General features: G+C 34.0%; 1 protein-coding gene across 2 annotated transcripts in view; it reads right to left on the reverse strand.

Moving 5' to 3' along the window:
• LOC143229365 (transcription factor AP-2-epsilon-like) overlaps positions 1-27,596 on the reverse strand; it is a 164,094-nt gene that overhangs the window by 85,225 nt on the left and 51,273 nt on the right. Inside the window, exon 1 of one of the 2 annotated variants that reach the window (XM_076461598.1) lies at positions 23,268-23,665. The exons of the other annotated variant lie outside the window; for it this stretch is intronic. Within the exon in view, the coding sequence (XP_076317713.1) occupies positions 23,268-23,270 (3 nt within the window). The 5' untranslated portion in view covers positions 23,271-23,665. Of the gene's footprint in view, positions 1-23,267; positions 23,666-27,596 lie in introns of those variants that run through there. 2 annotated transcript variants of the gene reach the window in all.

Here is a 27,596-nt window from a genome sequence, read left to right on the forward strand (position 1 = left end):
TGCAGGGTTAGAATATGGCTCCTTTTATCAGGCTATCCCCAGTGGCACAGCGGAATGTCTGCGGACTTCATACCGCAAGAAACAGGGTTTCGATACCCGTGGTAGGCAGAACACAGATAGCCCATTTTGTTGCTTTGTGCTTAGTTTCAGAAACAAACAAACAAGCTTTTATTGAAATATCCTGTTCAGGAAACAAACACCAAATATACTTACCCTTTCAGCCGTGGGGACGTATAACGTTATGGTCAATCCCACTATTCGAGAGTAGCCCAAGAGTTGGCGGTGGGTGATGATGACTAGCTGCTTTCCCTCTAGTCTTACGTTGCTAAATTAGGTATAGCTAGTCGCGAAATTCAATACAAACAATTAGAAAATAAAACTTAGGTTACAGTTCAGCCATTTCCGGGGCCATGTACAAAGTTTATACAACTGACAATTGTAAGCGATATCCTTGGTTCAATGCACGCTTTAAATAATATATTTCCTCCTCAATATTTTGTCGCATTTTACACGTTTGATGCTGTTTGTTTTGTTTTTTTCTTGGCTAAACCGACAGCTTAATCATAACACTTATCCACATCACTTTTTATGTGTTACTTTTACGTCACGCACGTAAACTCTCTTCCCTTCCATCTTAACCCGACAACTTTTATCAATCGCATACGCTCCTTATGTATATGAATAGGAATTTTATATCTCTGCCCTATAGGTATGATTTAAGAAATAATAACGACTTCTAATAATTCGTTTCATACCGCTTTCTCTTTTGAGCGCAGAGTGTCTCAGTGTCGTTTCCCATATTAGAATTTTGGTAAAGTACCTAATCACTTTTGTTGGAAGACTAAGAACTCTGAAAATAAATATCTTTGACAAAAAATAAAATTCCGCTTTCGTTTTAAAGCGTATAATGTTAACAATTACCCGGTCAAACAACCCGGATAGTAAAATTTAGCAAATGTTTTGAAATACTTAAATATATATGTTGTTATGATGATGCTTGGGGCACTTTCGAAAGAATGTAATAAACAAGCTACTACTATTTAGTTTGAAGTCAGTTCATTAGAAATCATTGGTTTATACATATTATCACGCATGCATTTTTTCCCTTGGACAATAGTTATAACTCTCGTTTTTAAGCTGTATATTTTTGTAACTTTGACTTCAGCAAAGTCATAAACATTAACATAAACTACCTGATGTACAATATACTGTATAAGTATGAACATATTGTGCTCTTATATCTATCCCGATCTAACAATAAAATTTACAACAGTAACATCTAAGAAATATTTAATAATTATGTCTTTATATTGACAGTTATAAAAAGTTTTTAAATCACTTTTATAAATAACTCATTAGATTTTATCTTTATATCTTAAATAAATGAAACTATACAGTCGTTGAATAAAGGGAATAATGCATTGTACTCTACACTATATTACCCTCATCTCATCATTCTATTATAAAGTATGCCAAACCTGGTACGTATGCTTCTAGAGGACTGATTCGAAATCTAAGTATACTCTCTTTTTTACCCTGTATTCATAATCGACAATTTCCTTGTCAAACTCTGTGTCCCCAGGCGAAATGAACGAATACACCTGGTACACATTTGAATTATTTGCATATTTTTTTTACAGAACGAAATGGGCAATGACTTTGCCTTCTTTTCTGATTGTCAAACTTTCTTTGTAAGGAACGTGCATGGTGGTTTATATTCTGGAGAGTACATTTAACACAGGACATTATTAAGCATAATAATGAAAATGAAAGGAAATACTGTTTTAATTCTCAAACAGTGCAGCCTGTTAAGTGTGGAATAACGAGTTACTTTTCACTAACCTATAACTAGTAGCTGTATTTTACTTCTTTACGATATTAAAGACTTTTCTAAAATTGTTATATGTTGTTTTTATTTTTAAACAAATGTTTTGGAGAATTTGTTTGTTTCAAAATAAGCGCAAAACTACATAATAGGCTATCTGTGCTCTGCCCACCGCGGGTATCGAAACCCGGTTTCTAGCGGGACGAGTTTGCAGACATGCCGCTGTGCCACTGGGGGTCTCTTTGGAGAAATTAAGCAATGATAAAAGCTATTATCAAGTAAACGTCCTATCGTTTAAGAGAGAGAAAAAATCGATTCGCAGAAATTCCCTTTTGTGTTGATACATTATCATCCAGATATAGGAATATAGAAGGAAATGAATTACTTGAATACAAGTACAATCTTACCTGTTCTCTCTTCTCGAGCATTTTCTATGTTTACAGAAATTACGTGAAATACAATTTAATATATGAACTTATTGTTGCAATAGTACTGCATGAATTAGGAGACAAAAAGTTAAAACACAATTCTCCCGTTTTGAGCCACGGACCCTGAGGACTGCTTGTAATACAAATGATGAGCGAGAGAGGTAGACCCTTGTATCTAGATTCTTTTATGTTTTAAACACTTCAAATGAAATGGTTGCTTGCGACTTCTTCCCTCGGGGGATTTCTTTACTTATGGTAGTGACAGCGTTAATTCATTTTTCTTGTTTGAAAATCTTTCGTAAATGGCCTTTCATGCAATGGTTTGTGATAGACACCACTAATCTTTGCCTGATTTAGTAAATGTAATATTCCCTTGTGTTAGTTTAAAGAAAGCAAATGAAAAAGAGAAGATATTTTAACATTAATTCCTATTCTCTTATAATTGCTTTGAATTAAGCCATTGTTCGGTTACTTTGCCTCTTCCAATCATAACAGCTTAGTAAAGTAAATAGTTGTTAAATAAACAACGCATGATACTTAGTGATGTTATACACTGAGCTATGAACTTTCGAACAGATAAAATTGAAAACAGAAGTTTAGTTGTTTCTATACGATATGATTTTACTATATGTTGCTGAAATTATTTTCCAAACTCCGTTAGTGAATGTCTGTGTCCATTGTTTCTTTCTTTCGAAAGAACCTCGGGTGTTAGATAATGTATATACGATTCCCCAGGGTGAAACGGGCCGTTCTCAAATACAACAAGCTATATGTTTTGCTGAAACAGGTTTAATAATGAGAGTTTGTAATATTAAACACAACGTATTGTGTTTAATGTTACACTATTACATATATATCATTACTGGCCCTTCTTTAGGACCTGCTGATGAATACTTTTTTACTTTCACAAGGTAAGTTTATTGCTCTTGGTTTGTACTCTCCAGTTTTATTATAGATGTGCAATATGTACATAAAGCAAGATTACTAAAGTTTTATATATTACCCAAGTAACTTTGCATTTAAACTAAAAAATCATTGAAAAATGGTTTCAGCTCACCTACCCCTCACAATAAAAAATGCAGTTTAGCAAGCTATGTTGGCTTTTTTTAATTATAATTTTCTACCGTGATGTTTAAAAAAGTTGATGGTGTATTTATATCAAAGAAAATTCCGTAGTTATTGAAACAGTAAACCCACAGCGGTGTAGACATGATTGATTTTCAGGTGTAACTACCAGTACTCGGAAGCTATGACGAAGAACTTGGAGTGATTCAAAACCTAGCATTAGTACACATCTAAGCACACAATGGCACCTGAGAGCATCAAATTGGCACTTCTTTGATGCTAAAATACCTAATTTAGGAGGTCTGCACGACAGCAAAATGGACATCTATTCACTTCAGGGTAATATGAGCGGGAATATAAATTCCGCTGCTAACCCTGTTTTTTTTCTTTTTTTTTTCATCCCCAGATATAGTTCTGTCAATATGCAATTAGATTTTGTAAGCTACGTAGTCTAGAGTACCACAAATATGCTTACCACCAGTTCTAATGTGCCGTTGCTAAGAGCATTTTTCTTGATGCAAGATACACACTAAGCCTATACCTGCTCTACATAATTTTCAGCAACAAAGGTGCTTTGGAACTGTTTGTTCTCAGACTATTCCAATGTAATAAAAGACACGCAAACAGCAATACGACATAGAAGGCGGTTCTAAAAACAAAACTTAATGTCTCCAGAATGAGAATGGTAGTAAGTACCATAATAAAAACATCTAAGCTTCTTGCATTATGACTTTATTATTTTATCGACTTCATAAAAAATTCGCAAGTATAGCAATGATTGTGAACAAAATATTTTTTGTCTAAAGAGATGTTAGTGAAACTAATATCTTCAATAAATATAAATTGCTTACCACATTATTGACAAAGACTGAATAATTATTGATCATCCTTCTTGCAATAAGTACATTTCTAAATCTTTAAATCAAGCAATATATATTTGGAAAGTACGTGGAGTTGTTTTTTTCTAAGATGATAATGGTAAGGTTTACAGTGGGTTTAATTACAAACATTACAGTACGATAATCCTAAAGCAAGAAACATTATTTGATTTTGGTAAATAGTTGCCGCATAACATTGAAATAATCATATGCACATTTAAATATGATGTGTAGTTAATGTGACTCGTGTACTAAGTTTATAGATTTATATAGATAATATTTGTAGCCTAAAGCCATAACACGTGCAGGAATGCGTAGACAGCTGCAACTTCCTCAACTGTGAGGGATGCGGAACGCTTATAGTGATTATCTTTCTATACAAACAGGGTATAACTGAAAGTACCCTGGTTTATATCATTAGTTTAACAAAACATTTATAAACAAAATGTAATATTAAAGACTTCATATGATAGTTTTGTTGTTTGCTTGTTTGTTTCTGAAAGCTTCAGTCACTGATAGGTTTTCGATAAGTTTGGCTTAAAATCAACACTTCACAAAAATAATTGTGTCAAAGCGTCAAACCAGAATCAGTTATTGTTTAGCAGATGATCTTATCAAATTAAACAATGAATTAGCTGCTGCCTAACAAATCCTACAGAGCAAAAGTAAATTTCCACATAGACATCAAAAACATAATGAGATTTGGAATTCTTCGAAATAAGTATTATGTAATCTATTGCAATAATCTTCTTTTCAAAGTTAGAAAATTAAAACTACTAGCTAATGAAGTAATAACGCATGTTTTGGCAGTGGTTTAAGAAAATGCTGTACTGGCACTGAACGTAATAGCCGTGCATCTTAGAGATGTGGTTGGGTTGCTCTGACAGATGAACGTCTAATAGGTACTATATACACCTATACACCACTACATTCGGCATGTGACCTGTCATAATTCCATATAACCTATACAAACTTCATCCGACCGACTTTTCATCGCACTAAAGCTGATTTCCGAGGAACACTGCTGTCTAGTCTACACTTATTCAAAGCATAACAGTACAGCCATGCCACCCATGGGCAGACCAGGTTTATCTTAAGCGAATTATAAAGAACAAAATTAGAAGAAAGCAGTTTAACGACTTGTTACGCGAAAAGTGCATATACACTTCAATAACTAATCAATTTCCATAAATTATTTATTAAAATATTAAGGAAGATAACACAGTGTATTTTGAGTTATGTTAGTGGGTTGTTTATGTTTTATATAATCAAATTTTAAGTTTCTTAAAATATATTTTCTAATACAAGTCAACGTATTTAAGTTACTTTAATAACACGTTTCATTTAAATACAAAGAGCCACTTAAATTATCTTATGGTTGAGCTGGGAGAATGAAGGATAAACTACTTTAATAACTGAAAGACATGAAAGAACACACTAAACAGGCACACATAAATACATTTAAATTATGTAAATAACACAATTAACTAAGTTTGGCTTGGTTTGTTTTGAATTTCGCGCAAAGCTGCACGAGGGCTATCTGCGCTAGCCGTCCCTAATTTTGCAGTGTAAGACTAGTGGGAAGGCAGCTAGTCATCACCAACCATCGCCAACTCTTGGGCTACTCTTTTACCAACGAATAGTGGAATTGACCGTAACATTATAACGTCCCCACGGTTGAAAGGGCGAGCATGTTTGGCGTGACGGGGATTCGAACCCGCGATCCTCAGATTACGAATCGAGTGCCTTATCCATCTGACCATGTTAGGCCGGAAAGTAGGAGACCACTTCAAGCAATGCTAACAACGTATTTAATTCAGAAAGAAATATACACTTGAAGCTTCATAACTGACCTCTTAGAGACATCATGAACATACAGTTAAAGCTAAGATGGTGCCATGTTTAATTGAAAAACAAGAATAGCCTTGAGCTACATTACTGACAAAAAAAATTAGGAAACAGAAACGATTTTTAAATTTATTAGAAACGTCTTCAACTGGGAAGAAAAGAACAACACACTACAAGCTAAATTAGTTATATGTTTAACGGACAGTCAATAACATACTTACGACACGTTTAATCAGAAAGTATGAATGCACTTATAACTTTTAATTTGGAGAAAAACCCTGATGTATTGTTGTTTATCATAGCTTTCTTCCATACCAGTTTGAGGTTAACTTGAGCACATATACTAGGAAATATTTGAAATAGCTGGCTATAAAACATGATATTCAGTAGTGTGAAGACTTTGAGTCAGTTTAAATAGAACAAAGTCAGACTGAAGATGTAAAGTCAAAAGGTTAGCTAGGTGTGTAAGTTGTAAAGAGGATCATAAATGCCCAGTTTCAATACCTTTACAGATATGGTGCTAAAATAATTATTTTAATTACGGAACATTTCTACAAGCTTTAAATGTACTCGTACCAGTACAAAATGTATCCCTAAATCTGCGAGTTTTGGTTTCCTCAAGTTTCACTGACACTGCTTGACCACTACCATTGGCAGTAGCTCATCTGACCGTTAGATCTGTCTTTTAAATTTGGAACTTATGCTTCTTCCTCTGATTTGTTATAAATAACCCAATCAGTAATATCAACTATTTCTCCTCTACCAGTTGGACATATCCGATACATCACTTTCATCTTCCTCTTGCTCGTCAGTCTCCTCCTCTGATTCCTGGTTAAACAAGTACACGAGAAGTTTATGTTTGTCAGTAGCATATGAACACAGTTGTTTGATATAATACATGCTTTCATTATTAAACTCATGCCAATGGACTTGCTTTCCAAAGCATAAGGTAGAATTCTGTTTAACCAGAAATTAGCTACTTCTGGGCTTTCAGCACATACCAAAGCACATGTCTGAGTCTATGCTAGCACATTTGATCCATTACTCTTTTATTGCAACAAATCTTTTGATATGTGATGTGTGACCTTGTGCATGCCATCTAACACAGGCCTTACCCACTCCACATATTCTATTATGGATACAGTGAGACATCCACTCTATAAGTGGCATATATCTCACGTTATGTTCAGTAAAACATTTGTTAACCTTTGCTCAATTGTATATTATATTTACTTAAGTATTGGTCTGGTTTAACACATTTGACAAATATATACTTAACAGTTTCTAATAATCTTATTGCTAAACCATTACACTTGAGGTTGTAGGGCAAACTGTACGTCTTTACCATAACCAACAACACTTTACCCTAGCTAGGAATTAGTTGACTTTAAAAAGTAGCTCTTGTATTCATACAAATTTTATCTGGTGCTTTAAACCAACCTTCTCAGTGATTCACCAATGAATCAGCTACGGACTTGACCAACTTATTAGCCCAGTGTATAGCCAGTGGCTGGCTATACATAACTTTGTTCAATCTGTTGGAGTGGACCAGCAATTTCGAAGACTACTTTTTGTACAGTGAAGCAGCAATTCTTTGTTAGAGTTTTATCTGACTAGGCTAATTCTCTTTCAGAGTTGCACAGACTATGCAGTGTTGACACTGACACCAGCTCTGAATGCCTCAGTTGAAATATGGCTAGTAAAATCGCAATCTTTATGTTATGCAAAGTTTGAAGAATCTCGTGCCTGAACATTCTGGAGACCATTAATTATATATAATAGAGGTTAAAAACTATGACTCTGTTGTTGATAAAAACAATACAGCACATCTTCCTGTCAGGTATTAAGTTTACCTGTGATACATTTCTTCAACCTAAGCTAGTTGATCATTACTTTGTTGGTTGGCAAGGGGTCTCCTTGTTAGGTTTGAGTCCTTCAGTCATCTTTAGAGCTTTTAAAGTGTTAACTGCGTCATCCATCCACAACTGAAATCTTTCTACCATAAAAGTAGGGTCAATAGTGTTTTACAAAAACTACAACTACAAATAGTTATTTCTTTGTCATACAATATTTGTATTCCATAACCACTAATAAACTATTGGAGTAAGAGACTACATATTCTGCCCTGTCCTGCAAATGCAACAACACTGCTTTGATTCCACCATCAGTGAATTAGTATCTAAAAAACACACACTCCTGTTGTGGGTATGCCATTACTGGTACTTCTACCAAAACATACTTTCGGAAGTGAAATACTATATCTACTATATCTTAGCACTGATTACCTTAATACTGTTTCAAAAATGCTGGCTATCCTTTTATCTATATGATACCGTGTTACTGTTATTCTGGTCCCACCAAATCGTCAACATTTTTGCAGTCAACAATTCACTGAGATTCTATAACTGCACTGAAACTGTAATGTTTTCAGAACATTTAACTTGAAATCTTAATCTGTTTAGCATTTTTGTATCTATTTTTAATGCAACCTAACACTTCAACTAGTCTTTGTTAGTTCACATCCACTCCGCACTTTCCAGCAATATGTTGTATAATTGCAGAAAACTGTAGGACTTCATCCAACCATGAACTATATAACCGTCCGTGATAATGTTTTTTTTTATGGGCTGGAAACAGTATCTTTCATTCAAGGGTTTTATTTCTGTATGACGAGACACTGACACATTAAATTTCATTCGAAGTAAACAATGGAACAAAACTTATGTAAGTGATAGAACTGTGACGACTTCTTATACAGTCTATGTTTTTGAGCTCATTCCGACTGGAATTTGATAACTCTTCCACGGAACATCAGTTCGTTAATTGTGTAACTGAAGCTGACAGATACGATTTGTACAAAATGCATCACAAGGATGTCGATGTCAGAAGGTAGATAATACGTAGTATGCTTGCATTCTACAAATGCATTTTAAGATAATTTATAGACTTGTTTATTTAGGACACAATAAAATACTTGAAAATCAATAAAAATACATTTAGTAAATTACCTAAACAATACATTTCTTTTAGCTAGCAGACACTATGAATTATTTTATTAGAAGAAAGGAACATACACCATCTTAGTGATGTATTTAATTGAGAGATATGAAAAAACGCACTTCAAACAAGGAGGCAAGACGACATTTCAAACAGCGTTAGCAATACATTTAGAAAAAACGTATATGCTAATACCTTCGTTACCACTGACATTCGGGAAACATCATGAACACACACTTAAAGCTAGGGAATTGGACATGTCTAATTGAGAGATAAGAACACGTTTCAAACTGCATTAATATTAATAACGGTGCTCAGTCAAAAGACCGGAACACTTATAAGATTGATTAAGACACGTTTAATTGAGAGAAAAGAATTTACTTCAAGCTAGTTTAACATTAGCGACACTCTTAACAGGGCCTGGCATGGCCTAGCGCGTTAAGGCGTGCGCTTCGTAATCTGAGGGTCGCGGGTTCGAGCCCGCGTCGCGCCAAACATGCTCGCCCTCCCAGCCGTGGGGGCGTTATAATGTGACAGTCAATCCCACTATTCGTTGGTAAAAGAGTAGCCCAAGAGTTGGCGGTGGGTGGTGATGACTAGCTGCCTTCCCTCTAGTCTTACACTGCTAAATTAAGGACGGCTCAGTGCAGTGGGCTAACAACCTACTCACTTAAATACTTGTTGAAGAATCCGCAAGCAATTGCGGCCCTATGTTCCTAGATGGAATCTAATGGTGCTAACTAACTAACTAACTAATGTGTCGCTAAGTCATTTCCTATAGTATTTTTAATCTTTAATTAAAATTTTCGCAAACGTAGACTGGAATTTGTTCTTGTCTCCCAATGAAATATTTTAATCAAGAAGTTTGGAAAGTGCTCTTATCTCCTAATTGGACGTTTTGCTTATATAGTTGGAAGGTTGCTGTCCAATAGCTAGCGTGCCGAACTGACGTGTCATGGTCCTCAATTATTAGCACCAAAAAACACCAACATTTTTACTCCAAATTCTGAAATGGTGTATACACTATTAGCGTAATTATCAAATTAATTTGCAGTAGTGTTGTGACAAGCTGCTTTCTCTCTCTCTCTCTGGCCTATAACTTCAAATTTAGGGTCAGTTAGTGTAGATAGCTCACGAGTGGATTTGCGCGAATTCTAATAAACAAATCAAAATGCATTCTTACCATTCATTTAAACACGCTGCGAAACTTTTGAGCTATTTACTTTTTTCTACAAAAGGACACAAAACTTTAAGCTACGTTACCGACCCCTTTAAGTAACAGACAATATTACTCTTCAAACTTTGGTAGTGGTACATTTAATTCAGAAACAAGAACACACTTAACTAAGCTATACGTTAAAACGATACTTCGATAAAGTCCCCATTCAGATCTGACAGAATGTCTTGAAGCCATAGTTTTAAACGGGAAGGACATTAGGCTTATTATCAATTAGTATTGGGAACAAATAACAGCAACAACATCAAACAATGAGTTATCGTTATTTACAGAAGTAAGAAGAGTGCCAGACAGGGATGTGTGATCTCCCCTTATCTCTGACACATATACAGAAGCGATCTTCAGGGACAGAGAAAGAATGGAAGGACTAGCCAGCCATAAGTGGCATGAATGTAAAGAATCTAAAATATTAAGATGACGTGGTACTATTGGCTGCAAAATCTGGAAAAAATATAACCAATTATAGATAAAACCAGTGATAGAAGTGAGGAATGTGGATTTAATATGCATGATAAGAAAACAAAGACAATGGTTGTAGGCAAAAATAAACAAAAGCCCAAAGTTAAAATAATAATAAACGGAAAGGAATTTGGAGGAGTAGTCACAGAAGATAACGCATGTGTAGAGGAAATAAGAAGAAAAAAATAGCTTTTATCAATATTTAAAAAAAATTCTACGTGTAGAAAACTAACTAAAATGGAAATAATGAAATACTACAGGTTATTAATACTGTCATATGTTGCAAAGACTTGGACAAACAATAAAAGTATAGAAAAAAGTGTGTGTATGTTTTATAGCAAAACCACATATGACTATCTTCTGTGTTAACCGAAGGGAATAAGTCGCCTGATTTTAGCACTGGAACTCCTTATAATTACCACTGTACCACCGGATGACAAAAATGGAAGGAAAGAAGGTAACAAAACGATAAAGGATGAAATTGGAAGATAAGAAACGATCCTCAAGATTTCGGTGCACCAGAAGAGCTTAAGACAGAAAGTGCTGACAGTTCATTATAGTCATCATTCACTGTAACGGAGATGACACAAAATGAATGAACAGCTACACCTCTTATTGAGAGACAAGAGCAGTTGAATATGTAATAGCAAAAAGCAAATAAAGGTTTCATAAACAAAGAGTATTTATCACTTGGTTATGTGTTTGAATCCTGTTCCTTAGATCCGGGACCCAATCGTACTTAACTGATCAATATAATATGTACTAGTGTAATAGATGGTCGTTACATGCAAGTCTCTTTCGTTCATAACAAATTTCCCAACATTCGACAATACAATTCCACTCGCAATAGTAGTCTTATTATAACAATGGCTGGAGAAACATATAGATAGAGATAGAGAATTAATATTTATAACTAGACTGTTAACGGGTACAGAGTTAAAGGGTAACTTGTGGAAGCAGAAAAAATTTCGTACAGCTTAAGAAAGTAATGATCTGAGAAACCATGTCACAACCTAATTCAGAGAAACGTTTCTATTCATAGACAGAGCTTTCAAGGATTTAAATTGGTGAAGGCTCAAAAGCCATTAGTTTACAGGCTTCCAAATACATATAATTGTAAAAGGTTTTTTTGGATTAAAAAAGAAGATGGCCAAAAGATGTAGATTCACAGTAATCCTACTCGATCACATAGAGTTTCAATGGACTTTAATGTTCTTATACTGAAATACAATCTTGAAAGTCGACGTCCCCATTTAGGATAGGATCTGCGGAAAGTTGATCAATATATATGGTTTAAGATTGATCTTAGCGCTTTTTTCAAAAGTTGGTTACAATAACACAAAGTACTTGACCATGACTATTGCACTGAGCATGAAAGACGATGAAAAAGTAATTCTAATGGCATCGTAAGACCTGTTACACCATTCTTATAAAGTACAACTAATCTCAGGAACGATTTAAGGAATGTTAGTGTGTGGATAATGATTAAGAAAAATAAATTTAAGAACTTATTTTTAAATCGTAATAATCTATATACATATACTATGTATAACAATAGAAATGTGACTATTTTACAAAATACTAATTCACTAAAATACAACCAAGACAGGTCACTTTGTAAAGACTAAAGGTTAGTTAGTTTTATATTATTGGATACCGTAATATGAGTGCGCGTGCGCCGCGTCATTATAACTACTGTATTGTTAGCCACTATTGGAAAGTCAACATAATAAAATAATAAATATTAAAAAAATGTATAATGTTAGGAAACTTAAGCTATTTCGAAAAGATCTGTATTTTCATGTGATAATTTGTAGTCATTCTAGAACAAAAAGTCATAATTTCCAAACCAATTTCCAAATAAAGACTTAAGGTTTGTTTTGTTTTGAATTTCGTGCAAAGCTACTCGAGGTATATCTGTGCTAGCCGTCCCTAACTTAGCAGTGTAAGACAAGAGGGAAGGCAGCTAATCACCACCATTCACAGCCAACTCTTGGGCTACTCTTTTGCCAACGAATAGTGGAATTGACCGTCACATCATAACGACCACATGGCTGAGAGGGCGAGCATATTTGGTGTGACGGGGATTCAAACTCGCGACCCTCAGATTACGAGTCGAGTGCTTTAACTACCTAGCCATGCCGGGCCTATTACATAAGGAATAATTGGTATATAAATTTGCAAGCCCTAGGTAGAATTAGTGTAATCCTACACAATAACTACATTAAATTTCTAAATTATTGGTAACCTAAAAATATATAAATTTAAACAAACCTCACGTAACTCTTGATTATTAGGAAGTATATTTGATTGTTACGTAAAAGTAGTAAGTTAACACGTGAAATGAAAGAATATATATTTCATAAAACTATTACAGAAAAAAGTACCCCATGAATATATATATGTACAAATACATAGGAATATAAACTTAAATACATTGCTATTGAACTTAAATCTGTTGTATATATTCATTTATATTTCATATTTATCATGAATTCAAAGCTAAAGCAGGAGTAAATTGTTTGAAATATAAACATAAAAACATGTTCCACTAATACTTAGTACATCCTGTCCAATAGTTTTACATTTGTACATCGTTATTATAGTACAACATTCATCAGTAAATTTATCCATTTCTCACTGAACGTTAAATCAAAGCTATGTCTACATTCTTGTAAGTTACTATCGACTTGGGCTAGTCGCAGAAGAAATGTTCCTAATAAAACAATATGTGCATAAGACACTTTTTACAAAACTTTACAGCTGTGACAATACCTATATAAAAGTGAAATTTTATGAGTATAAAGTACATATATACCAAGACACATTTGACTGGTACAATACCGCGATTGTAGTCTTCGAAAAAACAACCTGAGAGATGCCAAGAAACTTCCTTTTAGAGTAGCAGCAATATATATACATTTATATGGGCATGTTTTTCTTGGGCTTAGGACTCTTCTTCAGTAAGTGTCTGTGACTTGTTGGAAATAAATTCAATGATATATGAACAACTGACACTCCATTTTATTTTAGAATAATATAATATATATATATGTATTGGTAACAAGTTAAACTTATGTATAACAATATTTTACACTATAGGGATTATTGGCATATATTAAACACTATATATATATATATATATAGGTCTTTTCTTCTTGTCAAACGTCCACTTAGGCCTATTCACTTACTTTTTAATTTCTGTTGACAAGCTGAACTGTCTTTTCCTAGTTTTATCACTAAACTATACAAGCGTAGTTCACTTACGCTATGTCGAGTTACGGTTGTATCCTATACTTCTAAAGTTATCTTCTCTGTTTTCATGCTCAGGCATACTTCCAATAAACGTCTGCTTTCCCCATATAGGTTTACTTACAAATAATGGTCTACTTATTTTCGAACTCCACACAGGCAGGTTCCAATAGTTAAGAGCCCACTTTTAACGTCTTTAGTCTCTTAGTCTCATCTTTATCATCTTTAATATACATATCAACTGTGAGGCTTATATCAATCGTTTGGCCTTCCTGCTTTGCTTCAACGTTTGTTTGTTTTAGAAATTCGTGCAAAGCTACACAAGGGTTATCTGCGCTAGCCGTCCCTAATTTTGCTGTGTAAGACTAAAAGGAAGGCAGTTAACATCACCACCTACCGCCAACTCTTGGGCTACTCTTTAACCAGCGAATAGGGGGATTGATAGCAACATTATAACGCCCCCAATGCTGAAAGGGCGAGCATATTTGGTGTGACCGGGATTTTAACTCACGATCCTCAGGTTACGATATGAGTCCCTTAACCACCTGGCCATGCCGGGCGTCTTTATGAAAAAAAAAAAAAACTGAAATTCTGTGAAAAAAAAGATTACATTTAATTGATCGGAAAATATGCCTCATATTGAAATAATGCTGCGTTTATGTATATTTTTCCTGGTATTGACTTTTGCAAAGAGTGTTCAAAGTGTTAAAACCAATTAACCGAAACTGGAATTTGTAGATCCTTCACACTGTTAGAAGAGAGCCGATGTGGCACAGGTCATGGAGGTGTCAATATCTGTAGTTCCTCGTTAGATATTATGCTACAGAAGAATACACCAAAAACCCATGTCAGGACCACAGAAGGGCTAAAGGCGCAATAGATGACCGATATCTGATTCGAAATTCAGCCCTTAGAAACCACTAGCACTGCCAGGGACCTCAGGAACGAAGCTTAAGCTAGCCACTGATCAGTGGTCAGAAATAGGCTCCATGATACTGCGATCAGATCCAGGATAACAGTTAGTTTCCCTGTACTAACCTTAAGGCACCGAAGAACCTAATTGGCATTTGCCCAGGAACATGTCACCTACACCCTTTAGCAATGGCGCCTTGTTTTGTTCGCAGATGAGAGCAGGATTTGTATGCATTCGGATAATCAACTTTGAAGGGAATGGAAACGTGAAGGAGATCGCTATTCGGCCTGTAACACTGCCCACAATGATGCCTTTGGGGATGGCTCAATTGTGTTCTTGGGTAGTAGTTACATGTAGAGGTGTAGAAACCTCTGTGGTGGATAGAGAATACTTGACAGCTATCCGCTGGTTGCACTTTTGCTGATGCTGTCGAAAATGCATTCGTGTACTCACAACAACAGCACCACAAAGCATTTTTTTTTTAACTTGGCGATTGGCCTGCTAAGTCACCGAACTTTCATTCGATTGAGTATGTAAGAAACTTGTTAGAAAGAGTAGGTAGTTCGTACGACTGTCAAGGAGCTACCTTCATCCAGCAAATTATACGAAATGTAAAATTTCTTTAGTATTTGTAGAGTTTAATATTGGCATTTTTTTTAAATTTTGCTTTTTGTGTTATTTGTAAATCAATTTTTCGACTTGCTTGGTATTGTTTACCTGTAATATTTGTAATAAACAGGTATCGTTAATATTAAATATCTGTTTGTTTGTTTTTTCTCTTCAAATTAAAACAAAACGATATGTCAAGATCTCAATATCCTATCATTTTTCTGAGTAGTGTAGTTAAGTCTCCTGAAATTGACTGGAAATTTCAATAGCTGTATTTTTTTCAAATATATATATTTCAAGTTATTTACGTGGCGATCGGACTTCTGTTACTGTTATGGTTAGTGGCATATGTTGTTACCTAGGTCTAATTATTAATTAATTTTATATATAAATAGATACTGATTCCTTACTAGTTTTTAGCCCATAAATTTTGACTGCTAATCTGTTTTTATCCTTATCAAAGCCCTGAATATGATTATTTTCATGTTGATAGAGGCTGGAAATCATTTCAAAGCTCCTTAATGGAAAACTGCAGCGTTATCCAAATAACTTAGTCCTTCTCATTCTTTACTTGAGTCAGTTAAACATTTCGATATTTCAAGAAGGGTATCCATGTTTTATTATCCGTTAGCTAGGTGTTATTAGGCGTATTTAATAGTTATATCGTGTGTGGCTCATGTCCTATTATTTTAGTATTATTATAATTTAATGTATATTCCATGTGCAATAACCCATCACGTCAGAGGAGATCCAATCGACAATAGAATCAAAATCTGATCAACCAAATCAGCAGAAGCAACGCAGAATAAAACTAATGGGTATCTAATTTTATGTGTACATATTAATTTATAATTATCCTTACGTGCTCGTATACGCTACTAGACATAACGATTATATTTCGCTATCTTTAAATGTGTTACTAATGTTACTTGATTACATAAGATAAAAAAGCTTTAATAAGCAATAGTTATTTCGTGAGTGGCTTATATCCTATTGTTTTAATATTATTACAGTTTAATATATATTCTATATGCAATAACCCGTCCCGTCAGAGAAAATCCAATCGAATGAATAATAAATAAGATTTCAACAAGAAGATCAAGGATTAAAACCTGGCCAATCAAATCAGCAAATATTTATTCTAAATACTTCTCTTAAAGCGAAGCAGCGGAAGAAACGCATAATAATACTAATTAGTGTCCATTATATTAATAATTACACTGACATGTTCGTTTACGCTGTTAGATATGACAACGATTATACAGGGTGTTCGAAAAGTCACTGTGCAGTTTTGTAATCATATTTTATTCAGTCTATTTCAAGCCAGCAACTGGTAGTGGTATTTAGAAACAAAATAAGAAGGATCCAAGCCTGTATTGATGCCAACGGGGTCACTTTCAACATTGTTTATAATTGTCATTCATATTTACCTCCTGTATTGAAACATGTCTGTTAATAAATATATAAGTGCACAGTGACTTTCCGAACATCCAGTATTTCGTTATCTTTAAACGAGTGACTAATGTTATTTCGTTGCCTATTGCACAAAATTAAAAAAAACAAAACTTTAATAAGCAATAGTGATTTCGGTATTTCGGAACAAATAAAATACTGAGATACCGAAAATCCGAATTTATTTAATTTTTCTCAACTTGCTCTTATTTGCCCATGAAATGCTTTTTACGTTGCACTAACTAATAAGTACGGATTACGATAAATTTGAGCTCCAAAATCACCATATGTTTACGTGATTTTACGTAAATAATTTGTTTGGCCTCATAATAATTTTTGCATTGCAAGTATCTAACTATATAAGGAGTGGTTTTTACCTTGTGTAGGTAAAGTAAGAAAGAAATTTTCTTCGTATATAATAACTGTTATAAAATATCTTACTCAGAAAGAGAAGTAGCAGCCATACTTCTCACCAAAGTCAAAATTTACAACAACAAAAATATAGTGTAGCCACGTGTAACCTATTTTCATTTGTGTAGATTTCCTCAAGTTAAAAAAAAAGTAGGATAACTGATATTTCCTTAACAGAGCTGCCTGGAACGCGTCAAATTACAGAGCACAGATATATAAAAACAAGCCTTCAGAAGCCTGCACCGTCGAGTAATGAATGTCATTCTATTTTTAAGGCATTTGAGCATCTAATGTTTTTTTATCATTTGAGTTTAAATATAGTAAACATATTAAATGAGGTATGGTGGTGACAATGTCTAGTTTATGTAGCTATCAGTTAATTAACAAAAAACGTTTTATTCTTCTTTCCAGAATTTTGGGTAATTCACGTAGATAATGACAAAACCCAAAATTTTACTTTTATAGAAAATGACACTAATACTCAACACAATAATAAAACAGTAATAATGGAAAGGGTAAAACAGTTGCATGTAGTTATTGATAACCGTTTCATATTTGTATTGTTATCGAAGTTATAAGATAATTACCCTGTATTCTTTATACTGACTTTGTTTTAGTTTAATGCTACAGTGTCCTATCTGTGATCTGTCCACCGCAAAGAATCTAACACCGGATTTTATCATGGTAAGTCTATAAACTTACCACTGACCCACAGAGGGACATCCTTTAAACTAATATTTAAATTATTTAAACTTTTATATAGCCAATTCGTGCATATATTAAAAAAGTAAATTACAATGCAGTGTTTTGTGGCGAAGCACAGGATTATAGTTCTAAGCGTCATGTGCAGAAACATGAAACAAAATAACCTTACGTATTTAGAGAGGTTAATTGCGAACGTTCATCGTAAAAAGTAAAAACACTTAAATTATAATTCAAGAAAAGTTCTTGACACCTTGCGGTATTCAGAATGTAATCTGTTAAAATAATTAAGTTGCAAGGTGAGAGATAAAACATTATAATTTATCATTTTGTAATGGTGGGCCCGACATGGCCAAGCGCGTTAAGGCGTGCGACTCGTAATCTGAGGGTCGCGGGTTCGCATCCCCGTCGCGCCAAACATGCTTGCCCTTTCAGCCGTGGGGGCGTTATAATGTGCGGTCAATCGCACTATTCGTTGGTAAAAGAGTAGCCCAAGAGTTGGCGGTGGGTGGTGATGACTAGCTGCCTTCCCTCTAGTCTTACACTGCTAAATTAGGGACAGATAGCCCTCGAGTAGCTTTGTGCGAAATTCCAAAACAAACAAACAAACAATCGTAATGAACATACAAAAGACCTAATGTAAAATGAGTTTAAGGAATTCTAATTATTAGTAAATAAAGATATTCCAAATTATGCAACGGACTTTACATGACTAGTTTAACTAGAAGCTGTATACAATCTACGTTAAATATGACAAATATAAATTTGGTTTAGCCACAGTTTTACTTATGTTACGTCTTATGCGTGGCGATTACGAATTCGTTTAAAATTAGGCTATTGAATAAAATATTATTTAGAAACCACGTATGTGAATGATGTACAATATTCATGGCGAGGCGATAGTGACATTATATTGAACTTTTTTGAAGATACAAACCCTTGTAATAGTGGAATTATCTTCACTGTTGGACATAAATCCTTCAGCCCCTCACCTCCCCACGTCCTCGTCATAAGAGAATAAAATTTAAAAAACCTCAGCTACTGTTTACTAGAAACTCTTCTCTGTCACAAACCAGCCCCACGTTGAATTTCAACTTTTTTGTATAAAATTTTAAATTCTTATTAATTTGTTGATAAAACTGTTAACAGGTATGGTTATAAAGTAATCGACCTAACTTTAAAAAATGCATGAATACTTTAATGGATTCGTCAAATGCAAAACAAATCATATTTATTTACACGTAAAAAAAATTGCATGTACTTTATATATTTAATGTTACTGCAAAATTGAGTTAAGTTTTTGAAATATATTCAAATAAACACAGCATTTTTAACACCCGTAAAATTTACTTAACAGCTAATACCAAATACGTTACCCCATGTTATAATGCACTGACCATTCTGTAATTATTGATAATATATGTATCACTACAAATAATTGCAGTTAGCATAACTTACACTATAGACGTCATGATAAAATCGGGTACACTAACGAAACAACGAAGGTTATATTTTCTCTTCTTTGACATGAAGAATACCTGAAACTTAAATATCAAAGGCATAAAATAAAATTTTCAACATTTGTAATAATTATCGATTTCTACTTCCGTACCATCGTAAAAACTAAGAAAACGGCTAAGAATTTTATTTTCTCAGTACTAAATTTAAAAATAATCAAACCCTCACGTACAGTCCTAGCGAAATCGTGTTATTTAAAATTATGTTCTGTGGCAAGGAAATGGATGCTGCACATACCACAGTTATTTTTCTAATTGTGTGAATCTTGAATAACCAAAGTGTGTATTTTTTATGTATTTATTATGATGTAATTTATTAGATAGCACAGGAGTTTTGGTTATATACATAGATACTGACATACAATACGAAGGAAACACTTCCGCTTATTTTTAGCCAGTAATTTCAAACAATCAAGAAATACTGTCAAGCATGTTCATCAAAAACTTCACTTGAACGGATAACAGTGTACAACTCTGTTGCCCGTTAACTTACAGTTTATAGAATGTGTGTCAGTCTTTTCCAACGAATACAGAAAAACAGTAAAAAGTTCAAATCAATTTCTCCATTCAATCACTCCAACACAGCCCAGAATTTACATCAATTAAGGGTTCATTGTATTACGACCAGTTAATCACATCAGTTTTTGTTCTACTGCACTGGCCTATAGTTTTTCTTCATGATTCAGTTGATCATCCCAAATGACAATAAGTAAATGTATGTGATCAATTTCTTTCCCCATTATATAAATTTGAAAAATATAATTTATTGAATACATTATTTCTTTTGGTACTGTAAAGGTTTTCATGCTGGTATTATATATTCCAAACGCATACGTGTTGAAGTGTTGAGCGTTAAGTCTTGGTTAGTGATCTATACTATGGATCTGTGGTTAGAGTCCTGTTTCCACAAAAACAGCCCTGCACTTTGGAGTTGTGGCTGAAATGTGTTGACCAGCTTTCTTTGTCTATCAATTCAACATGAATTAAGGAGAGCTAATGCAGGTAACCCTTAAGTAGCTTTGCGCGAATATCTGAAACAAGTCAACAACAAATAAATATATTTATCTTTAAATTATGAGCTTGAAATCTTTTGACATAATTATACTACACATTTGTAATTTCAGTTTACATTAAATTTCGAAAACATTGTTTTATCAGTGCACAAAATTACACGCCTTTGGGAGTGGTTGATTTCTTGTTAGTATCGTGATATAAATGTGATATAAACCATACACACACATGTCCAGTTTTGAAACTAATTAAATATGTACAACAAAATTGTATGTTCAACGCAAAGCAACATAATAGGAGCTTTCTCTGTGTTAACTGCACAGAATTGAGTCCCGAATCTTAGAAGACTTAACCCACCAGATTAAATTCACTTGACTACAGCACGTACTTGTGAATTCTAATATTTATTCTTATTGTCTGTCGAATAATGTATTTCAAACGCTCTGAATTCGAAATATTATTCAATATGCTTGAACAAAAAAGTTCCTAGTAACCCAATTTAAATTAATTTTTAATGTACTTGTTTTAACACTGTACACTTTCTGTATTTTGAGTGCGATAGTCAACAATGTCTCCTTATATTAAGACTAACGTGCTACATGGAGCATTCATTTGGTTTCCTTTGAAAGCTATCCAAAATTGGTAATAATTTTCTGTAAAAAGAAAGTCCAATAAGTATAAGTATTTTATATTTACGCTCTCAATATCTTTCATTCTGAAATGTTGTAATTTTTCCCTGAAATAATTAACAGATTTCCAAAAAATGAATACTAAGAACGAAGGCGCCTTGAAAAAGAAATATTGAAATTCACATAGAACTATAATTAAAAAAAATTAATAAAGTACTAAGCGTGTTTTTATAGTAGTGGAACGTGAAACATGAGCTCAGATTCACGGAGTAGTATGCTAATCGCTGGATCACAGCCAACTCTTCATGGCGATCGGTGTTCCAAAAGTGGGAACTTTAAAAATTGCATAAAAATAGGGGGAATTGAAAAGCTTATCAAACTCTTACAGATTAGAAAATTAATAAAATAAGGAGTCTTAAAATTTTAGGAACTATAACCAAGAAACCCCTGAAAGTTTTTTTGGTGACAAGAATTTCAAAAGTGGGTACTGAAGAGGGAACTTTAACAGCAGTCGAACTCGTAAAAAGGAAACAATGAATAAAGTAAGAGGCTTTAAAATACCTCTGAAGTATGTGTAACAGACTGAAAGGTTCTTGTTTATCAATGTTCAATAGGTGAGTAATAAGAAGAGAAACTTGGTTAGTTATCAAACCCGTAAAAGTGAAACAATGAATAAAGTAAGGGGTCTTTAAATCCATCTGGAGCTGTCTAACAGAGTCTGAAAGTTCGTTGTTGATCCAAGTTCAGGAAATGGATACTAAGAGGGGAAATTTGATTAGCTATCAAACTCGTAAAATTGATACAAGGAATAAAATAAGGGGCTTTAGAATCCCCCTTGGGGCATGTCCTAGAGCTTCTAAAAGACTAACAGTATCAGAGATAAAAAGTTGAAAATTTGTCCTTACGGATATACAACGAGACAGGGACAAGTCGCTACATAGTAGATTGCAGATCATATTTTTCCAGTAAAGTGAAGTTTTAGTAAAGTTTAAAAAATATAAACACAAAGAACAACAGTCACTATTTGTGTTTGTGACATTGGTTTCTGCCTGAAGGTTTATTCTGAAAACGAGTCACCAATTGTCACTTCCTTCTTACAGCTACTTCTTTACAGATACAACTTTGTTCTTGTAAACTTTTGTTACACATCCACAGTATTATAACAAAATGATATATATATGTTTTAAATATCAATTCAAATGTTTTAATATTGAATTTCGATCTAAAGTTTGGTGTTAAGAGTTGTTAAGGAAATAAGCTAGATACATTTTGAGTACGACAAATCAAAGTCAACACTAATGTGTGTAAAAAAAATTAAATATAGCGCACTAAAATTCAACAGCATAAATCTGTAAAAAACATATGTGGCGAACTCAGTTTTAACAATATATATCTAGAGAAAAGATTTCAATGTGGCGCACTTAAAAGTCAGCAATACTTGAAGAAAGGGTTTGAATATGACGCATTTACAGTTAAGAAAACCAGTAGAAGAGTTTAAATAAGGCATACAATACTTATATAACGGTTTTGAAAGAGGGCAATCAAAACCAACAGTACCTGTTTCTGCTACCTCTCGAGTTGTTGATAAAAAGATACATTTCGTGGCACAGAGTATTAAATTAAAACAAATAGTCTGTTCTGATTTCGACAATGCAATATTTATTAGTGATATTTGTTACATAAAATCAAGTGCATTTAATTGGCAAATCTTACTATTAATGCAACTGTATAATTCTTTAAACAATTAACGTTTTACTTTTAATACCTAAGCTTGAACACTAAACAATAGTGTATTTCTAAACCCTCAAAATATTTCTGCTCATTGTAAGAGCGTTAAATCATTGGAACGTTTATTTTAAACTAGTGTCTTATTAACTTTTAAATATCTTTTCATGAAATAATGTGATAAAATAATCACAATAAAGTTGAAAAAGCCATTGAGAATTAATTTGATGTTCTATGATAAAACTCAGTGTTTGAATAATCTTTGCCGTTTCCTGAAGATGAAAACAAGAACAAAAGCTCAGAACTTACCATAATTTCATGAACATCAACGACCACAGTAGATTTTAATTTTCTGTCGACCAAATTATCTGCCTTCTTTAACCAACTTAATCTATTCTAAACAATCAAGTTTGATAGAAACTAAAAGATTTATCATCTGGATACAAACAACAACTTCTCGCACGTCACAAACGATCACAGTTTCAGTCAGTGTAAATAGAGTATCTTTAAATCATTATCTCTCGAAGTTGTTTCTATCGAATTTTGAAGTCACACGTTTGAGGAATGGCCAAAGTGGAATAACTCAATGGGAAAAGCTTGACCTGCGTCTGGTACTACAGATTGCAAGTGACTAGCCACTTGCCAGCTGTTGCTGTTAAGTCTGTCTCTGTAACGGGCTTCGAGGAACCGCCCTGGCTCAGGTAGTGAAGCACCTAGTGTAACAGGTCGCAGTATGCCAGCCTGTCGGGACCAGTTAGAATGTACGATCTCACATTCCACTAGCCCTTCGGGCGGATACTCAGACGGCCGTAGGCATCAAGTCCTTGTTGTACTTAAAGATACGTCAAACATGCGTGTGCAAAGATTTTTGCCCTTATCCAAGATCCCTAGGGACTCAAACAATTTTACACACACACACATTCACAGGGTTGATGAAAGTGCACACACAAACCACAATATACCCGAGAAGCACCCTTTTACATAAAGACATGTCTGCAGGGAACAATGAGGTGATTCAGTAAACTTAATAGCTACCTGCAGGAGTTTTTCTATTCTATGATTTTAGATGACTAAAAGACGCCTGAAAGCTTCTTGTCATACATAGTGAAGGAATGTAAAAACTTCTGGCAACAGTCGGAGTCATTGTTCTTCCCTACTTTAATTGCTTTATTTCCAGGTTAAGTCTTCCCTCTCTTAACCTGAACAAATGAGGAAAAAGTATTCAATGGTAGCACTGATATAGACTGAATTATAAAGATTAGTTCTCGGAAGTAATAAATTAACCAATCTCTTTCTTGAATTATGTTAAGCATAACAATTATACCAAAGAAAATAAGATGTTTATGGCTAAATTTAACCTTCTGAACTCGTTCATGTTTCATAGTATATAAATATATATATTAGTTATAAGCTTTTCTTTTCTTCAGTTTCTCTTTGATTTTCCATATTGTTTAATGCTACTGTTTTACTTAATAGTGTGTGTGTGTGTTTCTTTCTTATAGCAAAGCCAGATCGGGCTATCTGCTGAGCCCACCGAGAGGAATCGAACCCCTGATTTTATAGTTATAAATCTGTAGACTTACCGCTGTACCAGCGAGGGAAGTTTTACCTAATAGATTTCCATATGAAGCACGCATTACGATTTATGACTATCTAACAATGATATACTAAACCTCGTATGCACTGAATACATTCCCTTAATTTCACTAACGAATTTTTTTTTTTTCCTCTTTAGCACAATTCAATTATAAGTAGCCGAAGGAAAGCAAATTATGAAAGAAAGTTATGAAGTCAATCGTTGTTTCGTTACAACGAGTATGAGATTTCATTTGCTTCTGAATCATTGAGTAAAGTAATGCATGGTCAGGTGGTTAAGGAACTCGTCTCGTAATCTGAGAGTCGTGGGTTCGAATCTCCGTCGCACCAAACATGCTTGTTCTTTCAACCGTTGGGGCATTATAATGTGAGGGTTAATCCCACTATTCGTTGGTAAAAGAATAGCCCAAGAGCTGGCGGTGGGTAGTGATGACTAGCTGCCTTCTGTCTAGACTTACACTGCTGAAGTAGGGACGGCTAGAACAGGTAACCCTCATGTAGCTTTGGGTGAAATTCAAAAACAAAGAAACAAACAAGGTTATGCAACGGGTTACCTGCCAGTTTACCTCTTATTAATTTTGAACACATAAACTATAAAAAAGGAAAGCGGTTATTCTGTTCTTGAACTGTTCTTATTGAACCAATTTTTGTTTCTTGCATTTTGCGCAAAGGTACTCGATGGCTGTCTGTGCTAGTCATCCCTGATTTTAAATTTATGGTCTAGAAAAAGTATAGCTAGTCAATATCACCGACCACAAACTCTTAATCTATTCTTTGCCAATGAATAGTGGGATTGACCATACATTATAATGCCCACTACTAATAGGGGAGAGCATGTTCGGTTACGAAATTTAAAGTACCTAAACCACTAGATCATGCCAGGCCTATCTGGCTAAATAGTGGGATCTGAACTTCACAAAATAGCGCTTCCAAAGACCCAACATGAGGAGTGTGTTTGAGGGGAACAGGCTGCGAACAACAAACCTTTGGATTCACTGTCTCAGGAGAGTAACAACAAATCCACTCCCGGCACTCGGTTCTACGACTTTGAGATCTCAATTAGAATGGAATGCTCAATAAATTATCGTTAAAATTTACGTCTAACTTAATGTAGTAGATAATCATTTTCAGTTACTACACGTCTTTGACTCAAAGCTTTAAGCTACAACTCAAACAATTTATTTTATTTCGAGAAACGCAATATGTAATATTTGAATGAAAAAGGTCAACTTAAAACGAAAACTAAATGTAACAATCGTAGATCTTTAGCCAAGTCAAAAGCATAACTAGATGAGAGGTTTCAATAGAAAAGGTTTAAACTATTCATTAATGATAAAATACATATAATATTTCCTGACGATTTAATTCAATAATAAATATCAAGATAATAGAAAATTGGTGTATATGTGGCTAAATTTCCACTGAGAACTCTTGACAGCTTTAGAAGAATCTCATACAGGGGCAAATCGCGCCTTTAGGGCTTTTCAATTCCCGCCAGTTGAAGTCACCTTGATAATCGTGGCGTGGGCTGAAAATTGTTTTCGCTGGCGCAGATGAATAAATCGAGACTACAGAGCTAATAATTATTATATAGTTTTCGCTAGAACACTGTTGTCCCTTGCAAAAAAAGAAAAACTCAATTCTTACAAACTTTGCTTCTTTTGTTGTTACCAACACACTTTTCAAGAATAGAATCGTATTTTTTTTATCTTGCTAAACGTTCTCTTTATACTCAATCAAAAAAACAATCTGAATTTGAATTAGAAGAAAAAGCACCCTTGACAATATTATTCAAAACACCTTGTGGTGTAATGAGATAGTCTTGAACAAAGTCACCTGAGAAAAAAAGTCTTAGCTAGAAGATTATTTAGGTCTGAAAATATAATTATTAATGAAAGAAGGTTGACCAAAAAGTATGAGAGGACATTCACATGACATTGTTGAAATGTAGCTTTTAAAAAGCTTATTACAGGATTCACTTATTTTGAAAACTTATTTTTCTCATTCTCTGCGGTAGGTAATTGTATTCGACAGAGATAATACCAATATATATGCAAAAACGGCTCGTTTGGGTTGAGAAAATATTTTACATAGAAGAGCAAACAACGTTTCAACCTTCTTCGGTCATCGTCAGGTTCACAAAGAAAGAGGTAACTGACCGGAAGTTGACCACATGTTTGGAAGGGGTTGTGTAACTGAGTGTCGGAATGTAGAGGGCGGTGTAAGATGTTTGAATGTATAATTTTATTTATTTTATTATATTAATATAGGTATAAAGGCGTTCGTTTATATTGGTTTATTTTGGGTTTAAGTTGTTGTATAAGTAAGGCTTCTTTAATTTTGCGTTTGTTTATGTTTGTTTCTTTATTTAGTATTTGAGTGTTTTCTATGGTTATGTTGTGTTTATTTGACTTGCAGTGTTCGAAAACGTGTGAAGGTGACTTTTTATGTTCTTTGAATCTGGTTTCCATTTTTCTACTTGTTTCTCCAATATAGAAGTTGTGGCAGTTATCACATTGTATTTTATAAATAATGTTGGTGTGGTGTTTGTCAATGTAGTTTTTACATAGTATAGACCTCAGTTTTATGCCTGGTTTTTGAATAAATTTGGTATTAACTGGAATGTCATATTTTGTTACTAGTTTTTGCCAAATGTTGGTTATTTGTCGTATAGTCCTAAATTAGGGACGGCTAGCGCAGATAGCCCTCGTGTAGCTTTGCGCGAAATTCAAAACAAACCAAACCGTAAATTTACCGCTGACACACACTGAGGCAGAAGAACAACATTTTGTTTGAGGCAGTATACTCTAATGAAAGCAAATAAATACCTGAAAAAATATGCTGTTTAGATTATTATGTGTGAATAACGGGTTTGTTATCCTTCAGACTTCTTTTGCCAGTGGGTTGATCTCTCAGTATTGGAAAGCCACGAACAGTGTTTGTAACTGTCCAAACATTATGTCCAAACGTTTGTGATAATTATAGCTCTTTCACTGAAACATGTTTTGTAAAACATGACGATTGAATCTATATTTGGTAAAC

The sequence above is a fragment of the Tachypleus tridentatus genome, chromosome 10, assembly GCF_004210375.1.
Source record: "Tachypleus tridentatus isolate NWPU-2018 chromosome 10, ASM421037v1, whole genome shotgun sequence".
NCBI lineage: Eukaryota > Metazoa > Arthropoda > Merostomata > Xiphosura > Limulidae > Tachypleus > Tachypleus tridentatus.